This window comes from Mastomys coucha, unplaced genomic scaffold, assembly GCF_008632895.1.
Source record: "Mastomys coucha isolate ucsf_1 unplaced genomic scaffold, UCSF_Mcou_1 pScaffold14, whole genome shotgun sequence".
NCBI classification, from domain to species: domain Eukaryota; kingdom Metazoa; phylum Chordata; class Mammalia; order Rodentia; family Muridae; genus Mastomys; species Mastomys coucha.
The window spans coordinates 4,329,564-4,348,670 of record NW_022196896.1 but is presented as its reverse complement, the minus strand read 5'-3'; the positions used below and the strand labels follow the sequence as shown (position 1 = coordinate 4,348,670).

General features: G+C 38.1%; 1 protein-coding gene across 3 annotated transcripts in view; it reads left to right on the top strand.

Moving 5' to 3' along the window:
* The window catches only part of Rngtt (RNA guanylyltransferase and 5'-phosphatase), a 211,138-nt gene that overhangs the window by 191,802 nt on the left and 229 nt on the right, over positions 1–19,107 (top strand). For all 3 annotated transcript variants that reach the window (XM_031366420.1, XM_031366421.1, XM_031366423.1), the window contains exon 15: positions 17,702–17,825. In XM_031366420.1, coding sequence (XP_031222280.1) covers positions 17,702–17,825 — 124 coding nt within the window. The remainder of the gene's footprint in view (positions 1–17,701; positions 17,826–19,107) is intronic.

Genomic DNA, 19,107 nt, shown 5'->3' with positions numbered 1-19,107 from the left:
GTCCTTCCTGTGATCCTGGTTGTGTCAGAACTCCTCAAAATCAAGCTGACTCTGTGATCCTCTGATTCCGGGATCCTGGGATCCTGGGCTTGTTAGATCACCTGGGAGTGTGGCTTTCTCTGTGAGTTGTGGGACTAGCTACAGAACTTGTGCCCAAGGACTGCTCAGAACACTAACCCAGACAGACCACCCAGACAGACCGGAAGGAATCTGAGTCACTGGGCTGGCGGAGTTCCTGTGTGCCTGGTTCCGCTGGACCCAATTACTCCCAGTGTTGGGACAGATGTTGGTTCCTGCTCACCTCTGATCCTGGGTGTGTCGGAGCACCTGGGAATGGAGGTTCCTCTGGGTGTTGTGGGACTGTCTGCAGAGCGTGAGCCCAAGGTCTCTCTCTGATCCTGGGTGTGTCAGGGCACCTGGGAGTGGAGCTTCCTCTGGGTGTTATGGGACTGGCTGTCTATGGCTTGGTTTGCATACCACAAAACATCAACTGCTTCCTAGTAGGTAGCATTCTTGCCATTCATATCATTGACCTGATACATTATTTTTAATAAGTACTAAGATGGAGTTAGATATTTTTAGTGGGAAAGTAAAAGGTTACATCCACCTTAGTTGTACTCAGACTAAATTTTATGTACTTAGAAAGTAACATACTACCAAAATATAGGAACCTGGAAATGGTTCAAGGAAAAGGCACTTGCCACCAAGCCTGACTACCTGAGTTCAATTCCTAGTAGCCATATGATGGAAGAGGAAAACAGACTCCAAGTTGTTCTCTGACCTTCATATTATGACATTTGACTCTCTCTCTCTCTCTCTCTCTCTCTCTCTCTCTCTCTCTCTCTCTCTCTCTCTCTCTCTCACACACACACACACACACACACACACACACACACACAAGAATAAATAATAAACTTTTAAAATATAATAATAAAATTTACAGCTCCCCGATTTGCAATAGATTCTTGAAGATTTGATAGTTTGAACATAGCATGACTTCATGACTTAGACTCTAGTCCGTATATCTCCTAAAGTTTAAAGTGGGGAAGAATACTTATTGGCTAATTCCATTATCTCTTTGGTTTAACTGATCACTCATTTTCTTTGTTGTTGTTTTAGAGTTGGAGATTGAGTGAGTTCAGGGCCTCATGTACATACTTATACTCTTAACTGCATCCCTAACTCCTACAATTTCTTTTTATTTATTTGGGATGGTGGTACACATACCAGTGCATACTAGTGGAGGTCAGAGGACAACTTTTCAGGAGTTGGTGGGTTCTGACAATCAAATAAGTGGTTAGGCTCATTAGCAAGTATCCTTGCCCACCCACCTGCCTCACTGGTGCCAGGATGATATGTGACCTTCTTGAGATGTGTGCTACCACAGCTGGTTATTCTTGGTAGTAGAATTTTAGCAGTAGTTTTCTTTTACTATGCTGAATGTCTCAATTACTTCCAAGAGGTAATGCAATTTACAACTCTTAAGTCTATATACAATCATTTACTTTATTATTATAAAAGTAATTGGGGTAGGAAATTCAGCTTAGTAGGATAGAGCTCTTGTTTAACATGCATAAGAGCCTGGTCCAATCCTTGCACTCTCAGAACAGAAAAACAGTTCAAAAGACTGATGATGGGCATAAAGTGTTCTCCTACCTCACAGAAATTAATAAAAGTAATTTCTCCCTTCTTTCCATGAAGGGAAAAAAATCCTAGCCAGTAATTTAGATTAAGTCCTTAAAGAAGCTTAAAGTACAAATTACTAAAATCATGAAATTGCTTTTTCCTTTTTTAAAAAACCACCTTAATATGTGAGTGCTTATTATATACAACAAATAACAGAGATAGTGGGGTCCATTTTAGGCATTTTAGTACTTATATGTTGTAGAATTAGAATCTCTGGTTGGTGATTTGGGTTTCTATTTGAAGTCCTAGTTCTAAAACACTTGATTTTATGAGATTATTGAGATGTGTTTCAATTTTAGGAATGTATTTCATGAATATGATGTTGGTAGCTAATTTATTGTAATCACTTCAAATTTAAACCTCTTTTAAATGTTTCATCAAAGTTCTAGTGTCTTAGGAGGATGAGGTAGGTTTCTATAAAAATCATCATTCAGGGAGTACATAGGCACAAAACAGAACCTGAATCTGGGTACCGTTTTCTCTCTTTTTGTATACCTTCTCTGTAACTCTTCAGATTTCTTTTCTTGAAGAAGGAACATGATCCATACACAAAAGAGTTTGAATTTCCTCTAGGTGGCTGACTATACCAAAGTCGGCTATAGCTGCTTTAGACAGGGGACTCAGTGTGTCTGTGGTTTCAGATTCAAATACAGACTTGTAAAAAAAGCAGTCCCCATAGAAGCCTGCTTGTTTTCTAAAGAGACACAGAAACAGGGTGAGCCCTGATAGGAGGGGAGGTGGAGAAGAGCAAAGGGAGGGGAAATTGTAGTCAGGATATATTAGGTAAGGGAAAAAATTCTAATTTTAATAAAATGAGGGAAAAGGCAGTCTTGGGGTCTGTCATCTAATATAGGTTGAAAGTTAGCAGGGATAGTTCACTGTGGGCTGTGATGAATGAGCTCTTGGAGGCAAGGCCCAAGGGACTTCATCTCAGGATTGATTTTTGTTATTGATATGTCTTTCCTGTCATTAAATTGATATAACAATCCCTGGGCAGTAGCCTACCCTATTGCGCAGATTTTCTGCAGATCAATGATGTACTATCTTATAGTGATGCTATATAGAAAAATCTGTGATTTCTTAATTCCTAGTGTTTCTATAAGAATTGTAAACTTATACTAGTAATTATTGAGCCCTTTAAAAAAAAAAGCTATAGTTGGGGCCCTCTGTAATATGAAAACTGCAATTAGGACTCTAGCAGTCTTCATGTGTTATGAGTTAATTGGGCTAAGATAAAAAGCCAGCATGCTACAGGTTTACAGTTTAGGAACATATTCCTTTAGGCTGTAGAACTATTAACTAAAGGTTAATGATTTACTGTAGGTACAAGGATAGAAAATAAAATATTGACTGGATTTGCTATATAAAACTTCAATGAGATACTAAGTAGATACTTTGAGTCTTGGTATACCATGTTAGCTTAGACATAAGAAAATTTACAGTTTTTCTAGCTGGGCTGCCTTTTCTGTCTTTAGTAGGAGAGGAAGCTCCTAACCTTGCAGAGACTTGAAGTGCCAGGGTAGGAGAATACGAAGCCCCACCCCACTCCACCCTGCTCAGAGTAGAAGGGGAGCAGAGGAAGGATTATGGGACAAGATGACCAGGAGAGGGGTAATGGGCAGGGTGTAAAGTAAATAAGTAAAAATAGAAAATGAAATTTAAAAAAAGAATTATGGTTTTTAACTTTAAATGAACCTGTGGAACTATTGGCAGAAAGTATTTAGATAACTAGTCTTAGTGGAAGTACATGTAAACATTTCTGTTGCAATTTCTTGTTCAATTTATGACTTGAATTTACATTTGAACTTAGGACCTTTTGAGGGGAGATGCTTAGAATACCGTGTGATCTCCTAAAAAGTACAAAAACTTTGAATGATGACATTCAGTAGGCAGAAAGAGAATAGGAGATAAGGAGAGTGGATGCAAAACAGAAGCAGAGAGACTACAGGGTACAGAAGAACGTAGTAGAGCTAAGCAGAGGGAACAGAGAGAATACAGCAGAAAACAGCAGGCAGGTTGCTTCTTACAATGACAAAGGATTTCTCTTAACATCAGCTTTCTTCTCACTGACAAGTACAGGGCTTTTTCATACTCAATAAAAAGGTAGAAACTTTTTCTTTCTCTATGCAATAAAGTTGGTGCTTATTTTTCATCCAGAACGAGTGAATTCTTTCAGTGCTCAGGCTTTTGCCTCAGCCACCAAATTTTTTATTTGTGTGTGTGTGTGTGTGTGTGTGTGTTTGTGTGTATGCACATATGTATATGTATGTACATGTGTAAGTATGGGTGTGAGTATGTAAGTTAATAAGAGATATCTGGGCCTGGCAAAGTATATATGTAAAAATTTGTAGGTATGAATGTATATGTGTTTCTGTGTATATTTGCATGTGTAAAAGTGCTTTGTTCTTTCTTTTCTTGGTTCAATAAAAGCTAATTTCTCCAAGCTTCCCTCTTATCTGGCCTGTGAAAGGTGAGGCTCCCTAGCAAGAGAGAAAGGAACCCTGACAATTAATTCTTTACTTATTCCCACGACTGTTAAACAATAGGTAATAATTCTCCTGAAGCCATTGGAATAAAGGAGAGTAAATATTATTAATATCAAGCAACCTCTGATTCTGCAAGACCAAGTCTTGCCCCTGCCAAAGCTCACCCCACCCCCATGGGCTGCTTTTCCAGAGTCTTAGCTCCTACTAAAAGCTTTCTAAAGATTCAATGTAGTCCCCATCAAAATTCCATTATAGTTCTTCACAGAAATTGAAAAACAAAAAACTTTAATAGGGAAACACAAATGTGTTTCACACAAAAAGGATAGCTGAAAGAGTCTTGAATAATAAACGAACATTTGGAGGCATCTCCAGATACCAAGTTGTGTATTACAGATTTATAATAATAAAAAACAACATAATACTGAAATAAAACCAGACATGCAGATCAATGGAATCAAATTGAATACCCAGACATAATTCTGTATACCTATGGATATGGATTTTTTTTTTTTTTTACAAAGAAACCAGAAATATATAAGGGAGAAAATACAGCATCTTCAACAAATGGTGCTAGTTAGATGGGATAGCTGCATGCAGAAGAATGGAAATAGATCTGTATCTATCACCTGCACAAAATTCAACTTGAAGTGGATGGAGAACTTCAACAAGAGATCAAGTTGTTGGGCTGGAGAGATGGCTCTGCAGTTTAGTGCACTAACTGTTCTTCTAGAGGTCCTCAGTTCAATTCCCAGCAACCACATGGTGACTCACAACCATCTGTAATGGAATCCTATGCCCTCTTCAAGAGAGCAACGGTGTACCTACATACATAAAATAAATAAATCTTTTAAGAGAGTAGAGAGAGAAAGAAAGTTGTTGGGATTGTCTTGAGCTCATTGGCACAGGAAAAACATTCTAAAGAAGACACTGATAGCACAGGCACCAAGAACATTAATAAATGGGACTCATGAAGCAGGAAATTTTCTACATAGCATTTGGACAAAGCAGTAGGCTACAGAATCAGAAAATATATTTGTTATTTACATATCTAGTAGAGGATTAATATTTAGAATATATAAAGAACTAAAGAAACTGGACATCAAGAAACAACTCAGTTAAAAATGGGATATTGAAGCAGAGAGTTCTCAAAAGATGAAGCACAAATGGCTGAGAAACACTTAAAGACATGTTCAACAGCCTTTGCCTTCAGGAACATACATTAAAACTACTTTGAGTTTCATCTTACCCAGTTGAAGTTTCCAAGATCAATAACACAGTGCCAGTTTACACTGGTGAGAATGCTAGGAAAGGAAAGCACTTACTCATTCCTAATGGGAGTGCAACTGGTAGGCCCAGTATGGAAATAAATGTTAAAGTTTATCAAAAGCTAAACATGAATCTACCATGAGATCTGGCCATACTTTTCTGCACCCAAAGGAGTCCATATCTTACTATAGAGATACTTGTTAATCCATATTTATGGCTGCTCTATTCACAATAACCAGAAATAGGAAACAGTTTAGATTTTCATGAATGGTGTGGTAGTTTAAATAAAAATGGCCCATAAATTCATAGGGGGTGGCGTTATTGGAGGTATGGCCTTGTTGGAGGAAATGTATCACAAGGGGGTGTAGGCTTTGAGGTTTCCTAAGCTCCATCTAGAACCAGTGTCACTCTCTCTTCCTATTGCTTGCCTGTCCAAATATAGACTTCTTAGCTACTTCTCCGTCACCATGTATACCTGCATACCATCATGCTTTTTCCATGACAGTAATGGACTAAACCTCTGAACCTTTAAGCCAGCCCCAATTAAATGTTTTCCTTTATAAGAGTTGCCATGGTCATGGCATCTAGTCACAGTGATAAAACCCTAAATAGGCCAAATGGATAATGAAAATGTGGTACATTTACTTAATGGAATACTATTCACTGTTTAAGAAAAATGAAATTGAGCCAAGCATAGTGACTGACACACAGCTTTTATCTCAGCAATTTGGAGGCAGAGACAGGCAGACGTGTGAGTTTAAGGTAGTCTAGTCTAACTTATGAGTTCCAGGACAGCCAGAGCTACATGGTGATGATATTCTGTCTTTTTTTTTTTTTTTTTAAAAAAAAAAAAAAAAAAAAAGCAAAGAAGAAAAGAATTATAAAGCTTGTGGGTAAATTGATCGAGCTAGAAATAATCATTGTGAGTGAAGTATATTGCAATATTTATTAGGTAGCTAGTCAGGGGCCCAAGGTATAATAAAGAGATGAAGGGGAAGCTAGAATAGGATTAACTGGGGAGGGAGATGGGAAAACCAGATAAAGGAGGGAATATGGGGAAGGACAACTAACATGAAGGCCTTTTGGAAAGCTGTACAGAAACCCAGTACTACTAATATATGATATAGATCAGCAATCAGAGTCACTGTTCTGACTGTACATCTCATGTCACTAAAAACTAGTGCTAGGAATGGGTTATATCTTGTTGAGTCACATCCCAAAGAGGCTTTGTTACCCCAGCCTATAAACATTACGGGCTGTTGTCATGGCTACTTACTACCCTTCATAACCTGATAATAAGGGTTGTTGCTGAAGACACCACTTACGTATGCCATCAATAGGAAGAAATTGAGTTGCTATTCAACAAAAAGCTCTACCCCTACTGACTAGCATTTGTGGTACTGGAAATTACTTTGCATACTACTGAAGGAGAAAAGCAGTCATCACTAACACCCAGCTACAAACCCTGGGACTTAAAACAGTAACCTCCTGCAAAATACAGTGGTGCGAATGTTGCACAGCCATCCGGGAGTAGCAGCCTAGCACGTTCTGATTGGACATAAGCACATTGATTGCTCCATGAGATCAACCCTCTCTCTGACTCTGCTGAAGTGTCCAATAACCTGAGACTACTTCTGTCATGAGTCTGTGAGAAAACCCACTACTATTATTCTGCTAAAGTAGTACTAAAATGATTCCTAATGATGTATTGCTATCCCCGTAAGTCAACACATCACACAACTCCCATCAGAGAAGCTTTTTCATGCAGTTGATAATAATTAATGTGGAGCTCCACAGCTAAACAGACAGTAAAAGGCTTCAGGGCACTCATCTCTAAAATGGGATACCTTTATCAAACTCCACCCCTCAATGTTCAGAGTGCTATGTGGAAGAGGAGATGGAAAGATTATAAGAGCCAGACATAGTAGATGACTCTTAAGGAAACTGTGTCATCCAGAAACATGGGATTGATGTACATATGAGCCTTCAGAGACTGTGAGTGATAGCTTGTAAAACAAGCTGCACAAGTTCAAACTGGACAACACAGAGAAGACTCCAACGGTTCTTTGTTTACTTTTTGTCTTGTTCGTTTGTTTTGACTTTTTGTTTGGGGGGTAGGATATAGACCTTTTGGTTGGGTAGGGAGTGTAGCAGCTCTGGGAAGAGTTAGAGGAGGAAAAAGAATATAATCAAAATATATTGTATGTAAAAATTTTTTACATAAAATGGATAGACTGTTTCTCAAAATCAGTATAGAAAATAGTATTGCTAATGTTTTTGGAGGTTCTAGCATTGGAGTGTAACTACTCATATACCCTTGACCAAAGAACCATCCTCTATTGGGAAGGCCATCCTCCAACCGCATGCTTAGCTTCAGGCAGATACACATAGAGCAGAGCAGAGGAGGATGACTAACCAGCCTAACCAGCCAAATCAGTTCTGCCAAACAGTGGGGTGACATGCCACAGCCAGATAGCCTCCACATCCTGTACTTTGTGAATGTATATGTTGTTTTATAACATATCTTTAAAAACCAAGATCAGATAAGCCTGTCAGTATACTTAGAGCTGTTTATTTAAAAAAAAAAGGGGGGGTGTTAGACATGCATGTTGCATTGAGCTTCCTCATGTTAGAAGGTAAAGCTTTCCTTGTTCATCTGTTTTATTATTTAAGCATGCAGTGAATTCTTGGTCTGTTTGTAATTCTCATCATATCTGTACTAAACAGACAGGAAGCCAGTGTATTGTGTCATAGGACTCGCCACTGTTTCCTGAGCCATTGTTATTACCTCACTAACCTCACCTGGTAGAGGTGCTTGTTTGTCTACTGGGATCTTTTCTCTTTGCTAGCCATTCCTATGTGAAGGTCATTTGTTTCAATAATGGCTTCTCATTTGGTCTAAAAATCAAACAAAAGCTTTACAGCTGTGAGATGTAGCCCATTTTAAAATTAACCTATTGTAAATCCTTAATGACTGAGAAATCGTATAATTTACTATGATTTCTGGTAGCACTGCGAGTAGAATAGCAAACAGTAGAAGTGATCCAGGTCAGAATGATACACATTTGGGAGAGAAGAAGTTCAGCCAGTATATATGTCCCCTGCCCTTCATCAGTCACACAGCAGTTCACGTCATGCCTACAGACTTTTCCAAGGGAAATGTCAACTTTGGAAGTAACCGATTAACAGAGTTTTTTATGCCGGAAGTAAAGTTGTGCATAAGTATATTTGTGCCTTTGCTCTTTGCATTGTCTTTTTCACCTAGAGCTTAGATTCCTGGGAGGGAAAAAAAAAGCACAATTTTATTTTAACTCACTTATTTTCATTGCTACAAATCCAACCCACTTTAGGTACAACTTTACCACTGAGCCACACCCATAGTTCAAAATTTTGAATTTTGATAATAAAACAAGTTAGCTCTGTCCTTATATAAATTTTATAAATTCTCTAGCTTTGGTTTTTGGATCTAGAATTCCTTTGGATTTTGTTCAGCCTAAATTAAATATGGTTATTAAAGAATCTAGTAGACATGGTATGTTTGTTCAATATTATCCATTTAATGCTTGTTAAATTACTTAACTCCTTGGTGCCTGCTTTTCTCTATATAAAATGAGGCTAGTAATAAAAACTACTTCCTAGAGTTGTGAGGATTCAAAAAATTAATTTGTGAATTACTTTGAATAGTACTCAATACCAATGAAGTTATTAGTAATAGTTATTAGTCACTCTAGTGGACAGATTAAATCAATAGTAAACAGCTAATTTACAGATAATGATATAGAGTGCAAATGAAAAGTATAAGGCACACTGTGATGATTTATAGAAGTTAGGATGGTGTAAAGGGCTGTTTTACTGAGTACTTTGAAGAGAGAAATCATTGAGCAAGGATATGATGAAATTTACATGTACTTTTAATAAATAAAAAGTTTGTTTTCATTTTAATTTCCATTAGAGTGTCTTTATTGTTGTTTTGGGGTTTTTTTGGTTTGTTTTTGTTTTTCGAGACAGGGTTTCTCTGTGTAGCCCTGGCTGTCCTGGAACTCACTCTGTAGACCAGGCTGGCCTTGAACTCAGAAATCCACCTGCCTCTTCCTCCCAAGTGCTGGGATTAAAGGAGTGTGCTACCACTGCCCAGGTTAGAGTGTGTTTATACTAAAGTAACTTCTTGGTGTACAGTTCCATGAGTTTTGATAGATGGGCACAGCTGCCACTGAATCAATATGCAGAACAGCTTTGCCCCTTTCTCAGCTTCTCACAAGATGGTCCCTGTACTTGTTTAATTCCTTCTTTACCCCATCACCACTGAGCTATTTCTGTAACTTTTCTCTAATGTGCCCTGGGAATTGATTTACTTAATGGCTTTTAGAGGATCATTGTTTAGATTTTGCACATTACATTTGAAATTCACCAATGTTATTGAACTTACCAGTAGATGGTATTTCTTGATAGTATCTCATTGTACAGTTTTACCATAGTTTATCTTTCCACCAGGTGAAGAGCATAGATACTCTTTACTGTGTTGTGCTATGCTAATGTTGTATTGTGTTTGTAATATGCTTTAAGATACCCCCTTCTAGTCCAGGCCAACTGTGATCTCACCATGTAGCATAGGATGACCCTAAACTCCTGCTCCTTCCTCTTCTTAGAAAATACTAGGATTACAGGCATGTAGAGCCATGCCAAGCTTGGTTCCTTAGTTCCTTTGTCTTTTCACATAAAATTCATTTGAAATTAGGTGTCAGTGTCTGATAATAATAATTTTAATTGGTCATGGTGACACATGCCTGAAATGTCACCACTTAGAAACCGAGGCAGGAAAATCATTAAGTTTAAGCCCAATTTGACCTTCATAGTAAGACCCTGTATTGGTGGGGGTGAGGGTCGGGAGGTTTTCCTTGAGGTTGTGTTGAACTTGTAGATCATTTTGGGAAGAAAGATGGCAACAATATTGGATCTTTCAATCTTTATCTCTACATTTATTTACCCCCTCCTCTTTATTCTTTTATTGGTATTTTTGTAATTGACAGTATATACAGGTTATAAATTTCAAGTCTCCTTTTCTTTTTCTGAGATGAGGTATTAACTATGTAGCTCAGACTCAAGCTTGCAGCCTAGACTGAGGCTCTGACCTCAGGCTCCTGAATATCTTGGATCACAGTTATCTGCCACTGTGCCCAGCTGAGTTATAAATACCTTATTTTGTGATTGTAGTTTCTAGTGCTCAGATAGTGACTTCTGTGTATGGTATGTCCTTGTGTTCTATAATCTTCTTAAACCTGCAGTTGTTAAGAACCTCTTCATACAGTTCTTCTATGTAAGTGTTAACATCTGGGACTCATGACAAATCTATTTCCTCCTTTCCAGCCTGGCGGATATTTTTTCTTAAGCAAGGGATTACAATTAAGCTTATATTTTTCTAAAGTAAATCTAGCTTTAAGATAAAAATTGGAGGGATGGAGAAATCATTTGCAAGGCAGTGTGTCTTGAATTATGAATTTTAAAACCAGGGTAGTAAGATAAATAGAAAAAGCAGATTTTTGTATATGGACTTAGTAAGCCCTCTAATAGATTAAATATAAGAATAAACAAAGAGGAAGAGTCAGGACATCTGGGTTTCTGTCATAAATCAGGTGATAATGTTGCCAGTTTTTGGAAAGTGACAAGAAGAAATAGGAAGACGATGACAAGTAGAACATGCTGGATTTGAGAAGTTGTTGGGATGGGGTGGGGCCTGTATCTATGGTAGAATAATTAGCAAGGTTGAGACCCTAGGTTTTATCTTTATCACAAAGGAAATCAAAACACAATGATATCACATAGGCAACTAGAATATTCAAGCATATGAAATGGGGTATATAGGCTGTAGGAAGCTTGGGAATGTGTCAAATCTGTGTGGAACCACCCAGAAGGCTCATGGAGGACCTCTCTCTCACACACATGCATACTCTGAGCAGTATGCTAAGGCTATACAAGTTTTTGCCACAAGTCTTTGGACCCATTCCTCATCACCAATTTGAAGCATGTGCTTCCTTCTTCTAGTCCATTCCCATGTATCTTAGTTACTTTTCAATTTCCATGACAAAACACTATAGGCAGGCAACTTATAAAATGATATTTAATTTGGGAGCTTGCGTTTTCATACAGTTAGTCTGTCTTAGGGTTTTTATTGCTGTGAAGAGGAACCATGATCACAATAACTCTTCCAAAAGAAAACATTTAATTGAGACCTGCGTACAGACAGGTTCAGAAGTTTAGTCCATTATCATCCTGGTGGGAAGCATGGAGGTGCGTAGGCAGACATGATGCTGGAGAATAGCGAGAGCTCTACATCTGGATCTGTGGGCCACAGGAAGAGAGAGACCCTGCACCTAGTTTGAGCTTCTGAAACCCAGAAGCCTCACCTCCAGTGACACACTTCCTCCAACAAGGCCACCCCTACTCCAAGGCCAGACCTCCTAATGCCACTCCGTAAGCATTTAAGTATATGAACCCATGGAGCCAGTCTTATTTAAACCGTCACAGAGTTCATGACTATTGTGGCAGGGAGCAAGGCAACAGGCAGGCAGTCACGGTGATAGAGCAGGAGTGAAGAGCTCCCCCAGCTGATCCACGAGCACAAAGCAGAGAGAGCCGATGGAGCAGCATGGACTTGGGATGCCTTCTAGCCCACCTAGAGTGACACAGCTCCTGTAACCATGTCTGCAAGTTTGAGGCCAGTACATAGTGAGCTACAGACAAGAATGGATCATAGAGTGAGACAAAAACAACAACAACAACAACAAAAGATTATGGGTAACATATTGATTAGTGATTTATAATGCTTGACATATACCAAATGCTCAGAGGGTAAATTGTATAAAGGAAAATAGACAACTTTTCCATGTAGAAGTCCAGTGTGAGTACAAGAGTAGTAAGGAAAGAAGGCAGTTGACAGTCCACTAGTCCTTACTGTAGGCAGGCTTGTGGATAGATAAGGGAAAGTCATGATTGAAACTTGGAGAAATGGAGTTATTGCCTAGCCTCAGAAGATATCCCTCCAAAAGTTATAAGTTGTGTTATTAATAAATTCCACATTGGACTGGAGAGTTGGCCAAGCTGTTAAGAGGACTGGCTGCTCTTCCAGAGGACCTGGGATTGATCCCTACCACCCACATGGTGGATCACAGCCATCTGTAACTCCAGTTCCAGGAGTTTGGCTCCTTTTACTGATCTCTTCTGGTATCAAGCACACAAGTGGTACATACTCAGGCAACAACACATCCATGCATGTGAAGTGTAAAATAAGTAAAATAAATGAACACCACATACTCTTTATTAACTCTTTCCAGGAAGTGAACTTTCATTTCCCTGTCCTTGAAGTCAGCCTAGACACGTAACTCACATCAACCAATAGAAGAAACCTGGCAAATAACCACCTTGACTAAGTAATCAGTTCATGTTACCAGTAACACAGGGAACTAGTGTAGTGTGGAAAGACCAGAAGGCTACTCCTTGCCACACCCAGAAATTCTTTATCATGAGTGTACTGGCTGGTTTTACGTGTCAACTGGACACAGGCTGGAGTTATCACAGAGAAGGGAACTTCAATTGAAGAAGTGCTTCCATGAGATCCAGCTTTGAGACATTTTCTCAATTATTGATCAAGGGGGGAGGGCCCCTTGTGGGTGGTGCCATCCCTGGGCTGGAAGTCTTGGATTCTATAAGAGAGGAGGTTGAGCAAGCCAGGAGAAGCAAGCCAGTAAAGAGCATCCCTCCATGCCCTCTGCATCAGCTCCTGTTTCCTGACCTGCTTGAGTTCCAGTCCTGACTTCCTTTGGTGATGAAGAGCCGTGTGGAAGTAAGCTAAATAAACCCTTTCCTCCCCAACTTGCTTCTTGGTTATGATGTTTGTGCAGGAATAGAAACCCTGACTAAGACAATGAGCAAATGCCAATTTTAAAAAATCCCAATTTTAGCATCATTCTTGAAGTATCTGACACTCTTCAGGCACCTGGGTGTGGTGGCTCATGCTTGTAATCCAAGTGCTTGAGAGGACTCATGTCGGAGGTTACCATGATAAAAGGCTGACCTGGGTTACAGAGCTGAGATAGATAGATAGATAGATAGATAGATAGATAGATAGATAGATAGATAGAAAAAGAACGAACTCAAGGACTGTCTGATTGCTATAGATTGGAAGAAACCAACATTGTGGCAATTAAATTCAAGTGCTTTCCTGGATTGGGTCCTATTATAGATAATAAAATAGAAATCTCAATAATCTTTAATTTATGTTATACTAGTGTTAACTGGTAGCTGTATGCTGATAAATAAAATACAAATGTTAGCAGAAGAAAATAGGAAACCCCCTACCACCTTTACAACTTTCCTGCCAATCTTAAATCTTTCCAAATTAAATGTGAAGATAGAAGAAACTTATAATAGCTTTCTTGGTGTGTGTGGGTATTTTAGGTTTTTTGTTTTATATTTTTGTTTTACTTTTAATGGCTTCAAATCAAACTGAAATCTCTAAGATGCTCACTTGATACGGCCACCCAGCAGGGAAGTTATCCGCAGGCTCCTGCTCTACCATCAGAAGTAGTTTCACCCGTTCTATACAGGTTGCCAACAGTAAGCATGGCTTTTGTGATTTGATAGTGTGGTCCTATTCAAATTATTAAATAGATTTAATGTAATAGTAGTTATAGTGTGAAATTCTAATTTATAAATATTTACACACATTAACTCAAACTAGGATAACAAAGTTTATATAGAAGATAGCAGGGGTCCTCTTTCAGTCAATAATGATATATAATTGTTTTAAGAAGAATATGGATGCTAAAATTAAGTCACTCTTCTGTACCTCACTAATTTTTTTATGTGATCATTAGTGAAAACTTTAATTTGTGCAGATATGAGAGATGGTATTTTTCTCAGTTAAATGTGTTTATCACCCAATCAAATAACTATCTTGCAGCCTGTCCATGGTGAGAATATAACATGTCACCAATGAAGAGCACTGCTTCTTGTTGAATATGGACATGAATTTAAAGTAGTAGTGCTGGTGCATTCATTTTCTGGAAATATTTTTCTATGTTGGTAATATTTGGCCGAGCAGCTATAGCAATAGATAGTAATACCTATTAAGTCTGAAACTGAGAGCAAGAGTGATGGGCTTTATGATACTTAACTTGCAGTTGCTAGCCAGTAACTAGCTTGCTCGTCAACATTGTTCTAAAATACCAAAGATGTAGTTTTGTTGATAGCTGTTTTCAGAGTGTGCCTTTTGATGTCAGCATGATTCCTTTAGTGAGTTTACTTGTAAAGTTGCTTAAAAAATATAAGCAGTGTTTCTTGTTAAAAGAAATAAAAAAAGATAGGAATAAATGGAAAGCTTTTGAGTAGTCATGGATCAGGAGAGAATGTTATCAGAATATCCATAGAACTTAACAGCTGTCTTGAGATGCTGTGTAAACGGAACAAAAATCCTAATAGTATCTTTTGCAGAAGTAGAAAAGCTGTACTAGAATTCACATGGACTCTTAAGGAATTCCAAATAGCTGACAAATAAGCAAAGTTGCAGGCCTCACACCCTGGCTTCTATTGCAAAGCTACAGTGCTTTAAATAGCATGCTTCATCACTGACCCAGACAAGTAGATCACAGGAACTAGCAAAGTAACACCCCCACCCCCAAGACAGATCTAATAGTATATACCTGTGATCTCATAGTATATGGAAAATTAAAATGGGAAAATCATGAATCTGGGGACATGCTTATATATAAATATTATGGATATTCTGATTATTTATATATATATATATGTATATGCATATACATATATAAACAACTAGAGCAGGCAGTGCAGGAGAGAGCCCAGAAATAAGTTCTTAGTGCAGGATATTCCACACAGGTAGCAAGATTACACAGTAGGGAAAGATAATGGAACCTGCCCTATACTATATAAGAAATTAACTCCAAGATGGATTAAAAATTGAAGCATAAGACCTGAAACTTTTGAGCCTCAAAGGATTAAAAAGACAAAACAAACAAAATTAGAAACACTTTAGAAAGAAAACTGGCAGGAGGCAGTTGAGGACTGGTGGTGAGGAACGGCTGAGGCGGTAGTGTCTGAACAGGTCTCCGGAGTTCAGCACTCGCGAGTGTATTGGCAATGCCTGCTGGGAACTGTACTGCCTTGAACATGGTATTCAGCAAGGAATGAAATATATATTTTCCAGGAAAGGCATGCAACCAATAAGCATGTACAACCAATAAACCATAGTGTTGTAACATCTGGCACCTGTCAACATGGCCAGAAATAAAGGATACACTGTTTGGGGTATGATATGGTTTAACCATTTTGGATAATAGTGCGGAAGTTGCATGGAAAATTAAAAATTGAATTAATGTATGATCTAGCAGTCTCTCTTCTGGGTATATGCCCAAAAGAATTGAAAGCATGATCTCCACATAATTTTTATACCCCTATTTTCTTACGGCATTAGTCACAATAGCAAAGATGTAGGAAAAAATGTCTATCAACAGATGAATGGCTAAAAAAAATATAATAGAATATTATGTAACATAAAAGGAACTCTGTCACATGCTACAGTATGAATGAACCTCGAAGATGTTATGCTAAATTAAAATAAATTGCTTAGAAGGATAAATACTATGCGACTATACTCATCTGAAGAGTATAAAGTAAAAGTCACAAACAGAAAATAGGAAGGTCTAGGTATTCAGAAGATGTAAAATTGTAGGATTGCAAACTTCACACATCAGAAAGGTTTGCTGTACGACAGTGGATGTGCATATAATACTGTTAAACTGCCCCCTTAAAATGCTTAAGATAGGACTTTGGGGGGGGGTTCTATTTAATTTCACATTTACAGATTTCTTCCTCTGTCTCAGGCTCTTTCCATAACCTAGTACATTAAAAAGCCCTTTGATGCTTTAGAGATTAGAAAATGAAGACTTTGAAAGATTTGGAGACTTCCTTCTTTGAACAACTTGTACTTGCCATAACCCAGAACTGGTTGCCTAGGTTGAATCTATTGTCCAGCGCCTGCACATAAGTGATGAGTCAAAAGGACATGGATTTCTACTGAGGCAGCAGAGTGAGAGTATATACTCTGGATCATCCAAGGACACATTGGCTAGGTTGCTAAACAGAAAGTGTCAAGTCTGTAGGAGGGCTAAGTTTACAGAGCATGGGCCTGTTAGACCTGTTTTGGGACCAGATATTAGACCTGTTGAAAATGCAAATGATCCACTCAATCAAATGCAACATTCATCTAGAGGGAAGACAATTTGAAAGTTTTCATGAAGACACACCCTGACTAATCCGAATTGAAAACAGCTTTTAGAAATTTGCATCCCTTCATATTCCTAGGTGGTAGTGAATATGTGGGCAGAAAATGAGAGCATTTCAAATAATGCTAATGAAGTTTAGTGATTACAATCTACCATATTGTAAGAGAGAGTGTTGTTCGTTCTGAAGGATGGAGACTGAATTCAAATATTACCATGACTGGCATTTGATTGGAAAAGTGCAGAGATAAGCTTAGATTCCTTTTATGAAAACCATCCTTCCAGCCTGATGGGATATCTTCTCAGACTTACCATAGTTACCATGGATACTTGGTGGCTTTGATAGAGTATGTTGTAATCCATATTCAATCATCTGAGGTAAAGGAGCCAACAAACACACCAGCTAAAGTCAAAGTATTTTCCTTTCTAAATCTGTATTCTCTGAAAGGATGAAAAGGGAAAATAGCCTGAGGAGTAAGTTTAGATTTAAAGACTGTCTAATTTGATCCTAATATTTATTTTTTATGTAACCCTCTTACCTATAATAAAGATAATTTGGAAAGGGGTTGCATAGGAATCTACACGGTAAGATCTTTCTGAAAGTTGGTGGACCCTAAGCAGTGAACTCATTGTCTGAAAGCCACAGAAACACAAGACAGGATTGAAGGCTTTGTCCCCATGGTAACATATTTGCATTTGGCCCAGAAGTGGCTGCTTTCTGCTTAGCTTCTTTTAATTGCTATATATTGACAGCCATTTTCACAACTCTGAAGTGTCAGATACATGAGCATGTGTACTGAGAGTGTGCACCATATCTTCAGGCTCGATTAGACACTTCAGATGACAAAGAGCTCTGCTTGAAGAATTACTGAGGTGTTTTTGGCATTTCCTAATGTGTCTGTCACATAGTAGAAGCAAAAAGCCTTTCAAATGATTTAAAATATTTTCATCAATCCTCTTTTAAAACAGGTGACAAAAGAACTAAAACAGTATGACAACAAAATTATAGAATGCAAATTTGAGAACAACAGTTGGGTCTTCATGAGACAGAGAATAGACAAAAGTTTCCCAAATGCCTACAACACAGCCATGGGTGAGTATGAGAGTGACCAATACAGTAAATTACAGAAATGATGGCATCAAAGCCCACATGTCCTGTTGATGCTGTCCTGATTGATGGGGTAGATAGTCAGGCCTGCACCTTGTTAGTTGCTGCCCTGTGTGCCTGAAAGGGCAAAAGAGGGCAGGGTGATGGTTGCATACTAGTATAACTTAATGAATGGTTTAAAAAAAAAAAGCCATGATAATTTCTGATCTATTCAAAACTATTAAAACAATTGTTTGCCAGATGGTAAGAAACAGAATTAGCAAGGGAAAATGTAATTTCTAGCTCCTAAAATAACTTTACAAACAATGGAAAGAAAGTAAATGAAAACCATTTAAAACATAAGAACTGCCCTGCCATCCTTCAGAATGTTCTTTGGCTGTAATAGGAATGCCTCGGGGATTTAGCATAGTTCTTTATTTTTCTTAAAGAATACCACAACTTCATTTCAGTGTATAAGATATACTAGCAGTAGAGGTGGCTTCATAAAGAGGTAGATAAGGTGCAGTGGACGATTGTTCGCTTGTCCAGTATTCCATTGCTGATAGTGATCATGATGGTGAGAAGTAGGAAGAGGAGAGAGTCAGCCAGTTCACCTTTTCACTTTAAAAGATACTGTTTCAGATTCAGGGGCCTTTTTTGGAAGTAACATCTATTCTCAGACAATATGAGTTCATTCTATTGTCTTTTCCCTCTTTCCCAAAACAAATGAACACACAGACAAACAAATAAATCATAAAATGAGAAAATTGGTTCTATTTTTTGATTATTCAAGAAAAGATGTTTTGTTTATTAGGCTATTTTATTATATGTTCTTCAACTAAATGATTAAAATAACAATATGGATGGAAGGTACCATGAAATCCTCCTATTCCCTAGTGGCATTGGCTATTACTTTTGTATTTCACAGAATGGACATCTTTCTGTCAGAATGACTTAAAAACTGTAGTATTCTTTCCTGCATAGAAGTTTTAGTTAAATATGGATTTTCATGAGGTATGCTGTACTAGATTAAAATCCCTTAACATCTTTGCTTAAAATAAATACTTCAGCAAAGAGTAACTACTAAAAAAACACCTAACCTGAGGCCTGCCTGCCCCTCATGAAATGTCATGATTTCACAGAGCTGCGTGAAGACCATCCTAGGCCTGTAGTGAGTCAGCTGCCTTAATCATCTGAGATGTTGTCCTCCTTTGTCCACAGCTGTGTGCAATAGCATCTCGAACCCTGTCACCAAGGAGATGCTGTTTGAGTTCATTGACAGATGTGC